Raw genomic sequence first — 11,832 nt, 5'->3', positions numbered from 1 at the left:
AAGGGGGAGGGGGAGGGGGGAGGGGGAGGGGGAGGGGGGGAGGGGAGGGAGGGAGGTGTGCTGGGTAGGATGATGCTCTTTTGGAGAGTTAGTGCAGACTCGATGGTCTGAATGGCCTCCTTCTGCACTGTAGGGATTCAATGGTTCAATTATTAGACTGTCTCTTCACCAGACAGTCTGACCCGTTCTGTAGCAAACACAGACAAATAATGAAACATGACCAAGCGGTGAACATGAAAAGTCTTTGTGGTTTGTATTTTAGACTCCAGAAATGAAATCCAGCAGGACATCAGGATTGATCATGTCCCCGGGAAGATCTATCCTTTATCAGAGTGACAGTCTAGGCTGGCGGATGATTATCAGTATTCATTCTTGGGACACAGACAGACGGAGAAAACATACCATTTATCACTAATGCCCCCCTCCTCCCTCGACCCCACGCAGAGCCATTTATAGTTGCCTTTCAGTAAAATATTAAGGTGGGGAATTTTTTCCAGTTTCCTCAAGATACAGTGGACGGATGTTACTGCCTCGCTCGAGCGAGACCAGAAATTCCCGCCCAAGGTCAATGGGAATTTCTGTTGCCGAACCCTCGCCCGCTCCGATTCCGTGGCAGGCGAGGTGGTCGAGTTCCGGCCGGTGGGTCTGGGAAAATTTTGGAACAGTGAAGTTTTGAATAGGTTCCCGAACAAGGTCTGGGTAGGAGACAGCAAAATCTCCCAAACATCGGCAGGATACTAATTAAGGCTAAAAAGGGTCCAATTAACAGGCATTTTCAGAGTGTGATCGCAGATTACCAGAGGCAATTGGGGTCTGTTTCATCTGTAGCTTATCTCCCCTCAGGAGGAGAAGACACTCTGGAGGGTTATTAATCGAGTTTGCAAACTCGAAGAAGGAGACAGGTCTGATGCAGCACATCGGCGGGGGGGGGGGGGGGTTGGCGGGGGGCAATTGAATCACTCGGGGACGACACCCCTACAGACTGACCCCCAAGGTGGGTTCTGCCCATTATTGATAGGATGCCGTTATCACCATAAGGTGACAGGTTCTACCTTGTGGCATCCTCTCATTTGAGGGTGGCACAATGGTTAGCACTGCTGCCCCGCAACACCAGGGACCAAGGTTCGATTCCCGGCTTGGGGTTTGCACGTTCTTCCCGTGTCTGTGTGGGTTTCCTCTGGGTGCTCCGGTTTCCTCCCACAGTCCAAAGATGTGCGGGTTAGGTTGATTGGCCATGCTAAATTGCCCCTCAGTGTCAGGGGGATTAGCAAGCTAAGTAGATGCTCCAGTTTCCTCCCACAGTCCAGAAGGCGTACTGGTTAGGTGCGTTGGCCATGCTAAATTCTCCCTCAGTGTACCCAAACAAGCACGGTGGCACAGTGGTGAGCACTGCTGCCTCACAGCGTCAGGGACCCAGGTTCAATTCCGGCCTCAGGTCACTGTCTGTGTGGAGTTTCACGTTCTCCAAATGTCTGCGCGGGTTTCCTCCAGGTGCTCTGGTTTCCTCTCTCAGTCCAAAGATGTGCGGGTTAGGTTGATTGGCCATGCTAGATTATCCCTTAGTGTCGGGAGGGGGATGAGCAGGGTAATTATGTGGGGGTTACAGGGATAGAGCCTGGGATTGGGTGGGATTGTGATCACTGCAGACTCGATGGGCCAAATGGCCTCCTTCTGCACTGTAGGGATTCTATGATTCAGGCACCGGAGTGTGGCGACGAGGGGATTTTCACAGTAACTTCATTGCAGTGTTAACGTAAGCCTATTTGTGACACTAATAAATAAGTTTAAACCTTTGTTGTCTCTGAGTAAACCTTCGCTTTTTAATTGGGTTGCTGGCCTGGCCACTCTTCAGCCCCTCAGAGTGGTCCTTGCTATGCAATGTCTGAGCATAATGAGGCTTGGCTGAGAGCCCACACTTCCATTCCCTTTGCTGAAACAGGTGCACAGATGGGGAACTCATTACTTGCTGGATAGCTTTACGAGGTTTTTTTTTGCGTGATCTATTTTATCACTGTTTCAATGTTACTTTACGCAAGATAAAGTGCTTATTGTTTCTGCTACTGATACTTTGAATCTGGTACATTGACACTTTTACAGGATTGTTGCCACAGCATTTTTTGTGAATGTCACGAATGGCTGCTTTCAAAATATTTCCATACATGTTATTGTTACTGATGTGTTAATTGGTCCTGTACAGACGTTATACTGAATTAATGGGCATAGAAGTGCTATGATTTGGACTAAAGGGTAAGAAGGGCCATTAGGGCTGGCTGAAGACATGGGTTGACATGGAGGGTGGGGGGAGGGTGGGGGGGGGGGGCATGAGTTGACACAGGAGGTGTGGGTAAAACCTTTTAAAGTTAATTTTTCAGAAGGTTCCCGCATCCAGATTATGATTCATAACACCTCGAGGGACTGTGACCCACAAGTCCTTGAGAAGCTGGCCCGACTCTGCGTAAATAGCGTGGGCTGAAAACATAGAAAATAGAAGCAGGAGGAGGCCATTCGGCCCTTCGAGCCTGCCCCGCCATTCACTTTGATCATGGCTGATCATCGAATTCAATATCCTGATCCCCTCTTCCTCCCATATCCCTTGATTCCTTTTGCTCCAAGAGCTACATCTAATTTCATCTTGAAATCAGACAACGTTTTGGCCTCAACTACATTCTGTGGTCGTGAATTCCACACATTCACCACCCTCTGGGTGAAGAAATTTCTCCTCACCTCAGTTCTAAAAGGTTTACCCCTTATCCTCAAACTATGACCCCTAGTTCTGGACTCCCCCCACCATCGGGAACATTCTTTCTGAATCTACCCTGTCTAACCCTGTTAGAATTTTATAAGTTTCTATGAGATCCCCTCTCACTCTTCTAAACTCCAGTGAATGTAATCCTAGGATGAATATAATCTGGCCGACCCCTGCAATGGGTGCAGCCAAGTCGGGGATGTAGAGTGCGGGCCTCTCCTGTGTGAGCAAAAATCGGGAAAGCTCGGAATCAGGGCAACAATCCAGGGCAAAGAGAACGGTGGGTGCCTAGAACGCGCTGCCAGAGGAGGTGATGGAAGCAGACACATTAGCAACATTTAAGAGGCATCTGGATGGGTACGTGAATAGGGAGGGAATAGAGGGAGACGGTCCGAGTAAGGGCAGGAGATTTTAGCTTTAGCTTAATGAGGGCATCATGATCGGCACCAGCTTGGAGGGCCGAAGGGCCTGTTCCTGTGCTGTACTGTTCTTTATCCAGGCCTCTCATGATTGTGAATATGTGATAATTCCAATCCACCAGTTAGGAATATAACAACAGCCTCATAGCTGCCAGTCAGCGTCCGGGATCGAACCGATACAAGAAAAGCCGCAACTTGCTAGGGTGAACCCCCACCCTGCTCCCTGATTGGGGACCAGAAGTCATGTGACCCTCTCAGCGGATCACCCCTTGATGAGGACAAACATCACAGAATACCTCAACCAAATCTGCTCGCAGTCTTCTCTCCCCCAAGAATAATAACCTTCCTGCTAATCCTGGCTTGTTCTTTAAACTCACAATCCTCGCAGAGGCTCACCTCACATTTAGCAATGTTCTTTTTGCTGAGCTATTTGCAGAGCGCTTTAATATTCTTTTTAATAACTTTCTGGAGCTTTTCTCTGCAAAACTCCTTGCTACTTTGCTTCGATTTTGCATCGCCTATTTCCTTAGGTAAACATCCCTTTCCAGATTGACACAGGAGTAATACTAGAAACTCCAGTGGGTCAGAACAGTGTCACAGTATTGTTGGAGCGTGGAAGGAGGCCATTCTGCCCATTGTGTCTGCACTGGGGCTAGGACTGATGTGGAGATGCCAGCGTTGGACTGGGGTAAACACAGTAAGAAGTTTAACAACACCAGGTTAAAGTCCAACAGGTTTATTTGGTAGCAAAAGCCACACAAGCTTTCGGAGCTCCAAGCCCCTTCTTCAGGTGAGTCACTCACCTGAAGAAGGGGCTTGGAGCTCCGAAAGCTTGTGTGGCTTTTGCTACCAAATAAACCTGTTGGACTTTAACCTGGTGTTGTTAAAATTCTTACTGGGGCTAGGACACAGCAGCTCAGACCCTGCTCCCTGTCTCTTCCCCAAAACGTAAATGTTGCCAACAATTGGTGAAGGAAATATTTGGTAAGGATTAAGAAAACAACTTTTGAAAAATTAATCTAACTACTTTTGAAGGTACAGACAATGCCAGAAACCATGCATTGTACTGTAGTCCCAACATGTTCGACCGTGAAGGCATTGAAAGCAGGTTGACTGATCAGCAGACAACAGATTTTTTTTTTTTTACTTTTCCAATTCAATCAAATCAAATCCAATTCAGAGTCTCAACAAGTTGAGACATTTCCGATCCAGGCTGACAAGACAGGGCGGGCGACTAAACCACCCTGTCCTGGGCCTGATCTACATGAGTCAAGCTGATTGGAGAAGGGGGAGGATCCTCCTCCAAGACTTGAGCTCATTTGCATCTTAGCCAAAAGGCCAAGATGCCGCTTTTAAAAATTGCTTCATATGAAACATATGAAGCCTCAGCGTAACCTCATGACCTCAACCAAGTGCAGATCCGATACTACACTTGATCTTAGCCAAAAGGCCGAGAAGCGATCAGCAGACAACAGATACAATACAATCACAATGGTCCATTTAGCATTGATGAACCGGGAAGGTGCGAGGAGATAGAGTTTCAATGGTGCTGGGTTTGCGTGGCTGGAAAAGGGGAATGCACAAGAGGCAGTGAGTGGGGCGGAGACACCAGTGAAGGACAGCAAGCTGTGGGAAGCACACTGAACAGTCAGCTCAGATCGCTGCCAATGCTCTTCCTCAAGTGTTCAGCGCCTCAAATATTTAGATTAGTAAATCAATCTAATTGAGTGTCAAGTCTGAATCTCTCTCATATTCCTTTCCTACAGGGAGTTCCTGATCACAATTACGATAGATACGATATGTTAGCAGTCTGGAAGGAACCGCAGTTAGAACAAACTGAGGACCCTTTCACACACTTGCCAGCAGCTGACATGAGATAATTGGCTTGGAACAGACAGGAGGTGGGTGTCGCTGGCGAGGCACAACATTTATTACTCATCCCTAATTGCCCTTCAGATGGTGATGGTGAGCTGCCTTCTTGAACAGCTCCAGTCCGTGGGGTGTAAGTACACCCACAGTGCTGTTAGGGAGGGAGTTCCAGGCTTTTGACCCAGCAGCTGCAAAAGAACGGTGATATGTTCCCAAGTCAGGATGGTGTGAGGTTGAGGGGAAACACAGGTGGCAGTATTTCCATGCATCTGCTGCCCTTGTCTGTCTAGATGGTAGTGGTTGCAGGTTTGTAAGGTGCTGTCGAAGGAACCTTGGTAAATTACTGTGGTGCTTCTTTGTAAATGGTACACACACACACTGCTGCCACTATGCATTGGTGGTGGAGGAAGCGAATGGTGAAGATGATGGATGGATGCCAATCAAGTGGCACGGTGGCACAGTGGTTTGCACTGCTGCCTCACAGCTTCAGGGACCCGGGTTCAATTCTGGCCTCGGGTCACTGTCTGTGTGGAGTTTGTATGTTCTCCCCATGTCTGCGGGGTTTTACTCCGGGTGTTCCGGTTTCCTCCCACAATCCAAAGATGTGCAGGTTAGGTTGATTGGCCATGCTAAATTAACCCTTAGTGTTAGGGGGATTAGCAGGGTAAATACGTGGTGTTGCAGGGATAGGGCCTGGGTGGGATTGTTGTCAGTGCAGGCTCGATGGGCCAAATGGCCTCCTTCTGCATTGTAGGGATTCTATGATTCTAAGCGGGCCGCTTTGTCCTGGATAGTGCTGAACTTCTTGAGTGTTTTTAGAACTGCACCCATCCAGGCATGTGGGGAGGATCCCATCACATTCCTGACTTGTTCCCTATGGATGGAGGGCAGGATTTGGGGAGTCAGGTTATCTGGGCACCTTTTTTTTTATTCATTTGTGGGACATGGGTGTCACTGGCTGGCCGGCATTTATTGCCCATCCCTAGTTGCCCAAGGGCAGTTGAGAATCAGCCACATTGCTGTGGCTCTGGAGTCATATGTAGGCCAGACCGGGTAAGGATGGCAGATTTCCTTCCCTAAAGGACATTAGTGACATCACTGGATTGTGTACAAAAAGAGGCAAGGTTTGCCGCACAAATAAGCGAGGATTAAATTATATTTAATGTTGCTTAAAGACGTGAAAGAATCAAAGATAAGTATCTTTACTTGAATAACACACTTTCCATAACGTTTCTATCTGTTGAAGTTATGTTCTCCGGTTTACTGGCACATGGTACATTTGAGCTGCACATCATTAAATCAGAATTCATGACAGTCTTTAACATTGTCACTAGGAACGACAAAACCTTGAGAGTCAGGTCAGTTAGCTCGTTAAGTTTGAACACTTTCAGGAACTCACTTCTTGGAGGCATCATTATTTTATAAGTGGACACTGCAAATAGATTTCTGTGCCTAGCTCACGCGGGTGGGGATACAGACACAACTGTCACAAAAACAGAAAATGCTGGAAAATCTCAGCAAGTCTGACAGTGTCTGTGGAGAGAGAACATTTTTCTGGATAAATATCCTCCCCACAGATGCTGAGATTTTCAGATTCCAGCATCCGCAGTAATTTGCTTTTATCTCAGAGACAATTGTGCGTCGCCCTCTACGTCCATCAATGGCAGGATATTTTTCATAATTACCCGGTGGTGTTTTTTTGCGTTTCCTCCTCAAGCTTCAGATAGGGCAAATCACAAAATGCAAGGAAAGCAATTGAAAAGCTTTTCATTGAACAGAGGCCAGATCACAAACATGTTTCAGTACGATAGCTACTAAAATGCAAATCGCATTTAAGATACACGTGAAGATATCAATAAATAAATTAGAATCATAGAATCCCTGCAGTGCAGAAGGAGGCCATTCAGCCCATCGAGTCTGCACCGACAGCAATCCCACCCAGGCCCTATCCTTGTAACCCCACGTAATCCACCAACACTAAGGGGCAATCTCACCCAGATCTGTTCCCCAAAACCCAAGTATTTACCCCACTAATCCCCCTAACCTACGCATCTTGGGACACTAAGGGGCAATTTAGCACGGCCAATCCACCTAACCTGCACATCTTTGGACTGTGGGAGGAAACCGGAGCACCTGGAGGAAACCCATGCAGACACGGGGAGAATGTGCAAACTCCACACAGTCAGTGACCCGAGGCCGGAATTGAACCCGGGTCCCTGGCACTGTGAGGCAGCAGTGCTAACCACTGTGCTACTGTGACGCCAAAGAAGCAAGAGTAGGCTGTATGGCCCTTCAGGCCTGCTCTCCCGTTGGAAAGGATCATGGTTTATCTGATTGTGTCCCCAATTCACTTTCTGCTGCACACCCCTGCTCCCCTGATATCCTTTGACTCATTCGTCAATTAAGAATCTAACTCAACCTCAAAAATATTCAATGACCCGGCCTCCACAACTCTCTGGGGAAGAGAACTCCACAAACTAACAACTCGGGGAAATAGATTCTCCTCATCTTCATCTTAAATAAGAGACCACTTATTTTTAAACTGTGTCCCCCAGTTCCAGTCTCTCCCACAAGGGGAAGCTTTCTCTCAGCATCCACCCTGTCAAGTCTCCACAGAATCTTATGCACTTCAATAAGATCATCTTTTTATCTTCTAAACTCCAATGGGTACAGGGCTAACCTATCCCAACCTTTCCTCAGAAGACAACCCCTCCAAGAATCAAAGAACAAAAAAAAAGTACAGCTCAGGAAACAGGCCCTTCGGCCCTCCAAGCCTGTGCCAATCATGATGCCCTAACTAAACTAAAAAAAAACTTCTGTCCTTACTCGGTCTGTATCCCTCTATTCCCTCCCTATTCATGTAGCAACCTTCCCTAGTTCTCCATTCCGTTCCCCTTGCAATGAACACCAACATTTCATTTACTTTCCTAATCACTCACTGTGCCGAACGGGCTGCATGATGGCACAGTGGTTAGCACTGCTGCCTCACAGTGTCAGGGACCTGGATTCAATTCCAGCCTTGGGTCACTGTCTGTGTGGAATTTGCATGTTCTCCATGTGTCCGCGTGGGTTTCCTCCGGGCGCTCCAGTTTCCTCCCACACTCCAAAGATATGCAGGTTAGGTGGACTGGCCATGCTAAATTGCCCCTTAGTGTCAGGGAGATTAGCAGGTTAAATGCATGGGGTTACGGGGATTAGGGCCCGTGTAGGATTGTGGTCAGTGCAGACTCGATGGGCCAAATGGCCCCTTTCTGTACTCTAGGGATTCTATGAAATCAATTCTACTAACTTCTGTGCTTCATGTACCAGAAAAACCGGATCCGCCTGTGCCATGATGTTCCACGGATCTCTCCCTCCATTTAAAAAGTGCACTGTTTTTCCGCACTATCTGCCAAAGTGGGCAAGTCCATATTTCCCCCACATGATAAACCGTCTGCCAGATTTTTCACCCACTCACCTATCCATACCCCGTTGCAGGCACCTTGTCCGAGATTCTCTGATTCTCCGATCCCACCACCACCGCTGCCAGCGAGAACGGAGAATGTGGTGCACAGCCAAAACGCCATTCGCTGCAGCGGGACTGGAGAATCCCAGGCAAGGTCGGAGGTTTGCAACGCTTATATCCTCTTCAAACCTACCAACAATATATTCAATATTCCTCAAATTTAGCAACACTATATTCAAATATTGTTGATATTTGAAAACCTACAGCGAATAGAAACCATTAGGAAAAAACAGTTTAGATCTATATTTTTCTTTTCCCATTTTTACTAGTGTTCCATTTTAGGTAGACAAGACAGTTTGTTGGACCAGTATTCTTATTTCCCGATTTTGACTGTTTTTTCCTTCTGGGAATTGTGAAAACCATCGAAAGCAAGGACCTGTATCCGTGAAGCAATTAGAGCAACACAACTTTGTACGGAATACCAATTGCAATGGACAAGTCACAAAAATAACGTATACATCTGCTTTTTGCACATAAGTAAGCCCTCATTATTATCGTCCAGATCTTGCAGCTTAATCAACTTTCCAATGAAATATAATCTGCTGCTGAAATCCAATTAACTCCACAATTCTTTGAAAGCGTTTCAGAAGAAATTCGATACAGCTCTTGGGGTTAAAGGGATCAAGGGACATATGGGGGAGGGGGGGAAAAAATCAAGATATTGAATTTGATGATCAGCCGTGATTCTAATGAATGGGAGCGGCACGGTGGCACAGTGGTTAGCACTGCTGCCTTCACAGTGCCAGGGACCCGGGTTCGATTCCCGGCATGGGTCACTGTCTGTGCAGAGTCTCCACATTCTCCCCGTGTCTGCGTGGGTTTCCTCCGGGTGCTCCGGTTTCCTCCCACAGTCCAAAGATGTGCGGGTTAGGTGGATTGGCCGTGCTAAATTGCCCCTTAGTGTGAGGGGGACTAGCTAGGGTAAATGCATGGGGTTATGGGGATAGGGCCTGGGTGGGATTGTGGTGGGTGCAGACCCGAGGGGCAGAATGGCCTCCTTCTGCACTATAAGGATTCTATGGTTCAAAGGGCCGGATGATCTACTCCTGCTTCTAATTTCTATGTTTCTATGTTTCGAACTTGCAATCCTTACTTGGAGCAGGATTGGCCTCGTAGCAAATATCTACCAGCCTTATTTCTCAAAATAGGCCATCAATCCTATGATTGATGGAAACGCGAAAGAAAAAGCACTCACAAAGGCTAACTCCTACCTCAGTCGCTCCTGCTCCTTCTTTCGTAGATCAAAATCCCTCTGGACAACCTGCAGCACATGTTCAGCTTCATCTTCCGTCAAACCAGACAAGTCAAGCTTTTTTCCCATGCTTCCTGCCCTTCTCCAAAACGTACTCCGGCACCCAGGGGACCACCTAGGCCAGAAAAGAGTTCCAAACACGTTAGGGTCCACAGGTGCTTTGATCTATCGTTCTGCAAGACTGGCACATCAACAGGGATCGGACTTCCACATTTACAATCTGTTCTTCGGATAATAGAATTCACTACAATGCAGAATGCAGGCCATTCTGCCTATCGAGTCTGCACAGACTCTCTGCTAGGGTCCTATCCAGGCCCGCCCTCCCCATCCTTTCCACTTAACCCTGTACATTAACCATGGCTGATCCATCTAATCCACATATCTTGGGACACTAAGGGACAATTTAGCATGGTCAATCCACTTAACATGCACGTCTTTGGACTGTGGGAGAAAATTGGAGCACCCAGAGGAAAACCACGGGAAGAACATGCATACTCTGGGCAGTCACCTGAGGCTGGAATTGAGCCCGGGTCCCTGGCGTAGTGAGGCAGCAGTGCTAACCACTGTGCCGCCTTGCTTGGAGAACTCCCAAAAGAAAAACTTAATAATTCCCGGAAAATCATAGAATCCCTACAGTGCAGAAGATGGCCATTTGGCCCATCGAATCTGCACTGACCACAATCCCACCCAGTCCCAATCCCCATTACCCCATGCATTTACCCTAGCTGGTGCCCCTGACACTAAGGGGCAATTTAGCATGGCCAATCCACCTAACCAGCACGTCTTTTGGACTGTGGGAAGAAACCGGAGCACTCGCAGGAAACCCACGCAGACACGGAGAGAATGTGCAAACTCCACACAGACAGTGACCCAAGCTGGGAATCGAACCCAGGTCCCTGTTGCTGTGAGGCAGCAATGCTCACCACTGTGCCACCGTGCTGCCCCATGATAAGGATATGATGAGATTGTAGCACAGAAATGCGCTGCTTAATTAGATTGACAACCTTCTGGATGAGGCATGAAGATTGGCAATTTCAGATTCTAGTTGCTACTCCCATTTCTTTCTCAGTCAACAGCCTCTGGTAGTGATTTTGCTGTTTGCCATTCACACCTCTTCTCGGCTCTGAAACCACTGCACAAAGATATAGGATGAATAAACTACAACAGCCCAATGCACTAATTTATAAAATTCATAAATTGTATGTAAATGATTGAGGATTCCAATGAACTCAACCTAAGACCACATGATCCAAGAACTTTCATACAGAATAGGGCGCGGCAGACCTTTCATTTCTTGTCTGTAAACTAAGACCTACATTTTTCAATGCGTTGCAATTATTTGTAAGCTTAAATGTTCATACTTGAGCAATCCTTTTATTATTTTGTTATTTTAACAAATATATGCGGAGTCTGCACAAGTTTGCGTGGGTTTCCTCCGGGTGCTCCAGTTTCCTCCCACAGTCCAAAGATGTGCGGGTTAGGTGCATTGGCCGTGCTAAATTGCCCCTTAGTGTCCCAGGATGCAACAGTTAGAGGAATTAGCGGGGTAAATGTGTGGGGTTGCGGGGATAGGGCCTGGGTGGGATTGTTGTCGGTATAGACTCGATGGGCCGAATGGCTCCCTTCTGTACTGCAGGGATTCTATGAATAATTATCTATAGATGTGAGTTAAGATCAATTTCATGGAGGATAGCAGCCAGCAGAAGAGCGGGGGGGTGGGGTGGGGGGGGGGGGGGAAGGGGGGTGGTGGGGGGGGGAACACGTGCTGGTTAGGTGTGTATTGGCCATGCTAAATTCTCCCTCAGTGTACCCGTACAGGCGCGGGAGTGTGGCAACTAGGGGATTGGCACAGTAACTTCATTGCAGTGTTGATGTCATCCTACTTGTGACACTAATCAATAAACATAATTGGGCAAGAGGCCTCGCTGTCACCATGGCAATTAAGGGAGGTAAGACCATGAAAATGGTAAAAAAAGAGCGACGGAGAGAGTCGGTGCATGCTTGATGGGCCGAATGGCGTCCTTCTGCACTGTAAAGACTC

The 11,832-nt window shown here is 47.5% G+C and overlaps 1 protein-coding gene and 1 pseudogene across 1 annotated transcript in view; both read right to left on the bottom strand.

Annotated features, from left to right (window-relative positions):
• LOC144481325 (rab effector MyRIP-like) overlaps positions 1-9,860 on the bottom strand; it is a 334,837-nt gene extending 324,977 nt beyond the window's left edge. Inside the window, exon 1 of the mRNA XM_078200738.1 lies at positions 9,751-9,860. Within this exon, the coding sequence (XP_078056864.1) occupies positions 9,751-9,860 (110 nt within the window). The remainder of the gene's footprint in view (positions 1-9,750) is intronic.
• On the bottom strand, positions 4,450-4,627 carry LOC144482025 (U2 spliceosomal RNA; annotated as a pseudogene).
• Positions 9,861-11,832: the final 1,972 nt, after the last annotated feature.

Source organism: Mustelus asterias, chromosome 2, assembly GCF_964213995.1.
Source record: "Mustelus asterias chromosome 2, sMusAst1.hap1.1, whole genome shotgun sequence".
Lineage (NCBI taxonomy): Eukaryota > Metazoa > Chordata > Chondrichthyes > Carcharhiniformes > Triakidae > Mustelus > Mustelus asterias.
This window is presented reverse-complemented; position numbering and strand designations above follow the sequence as displayed.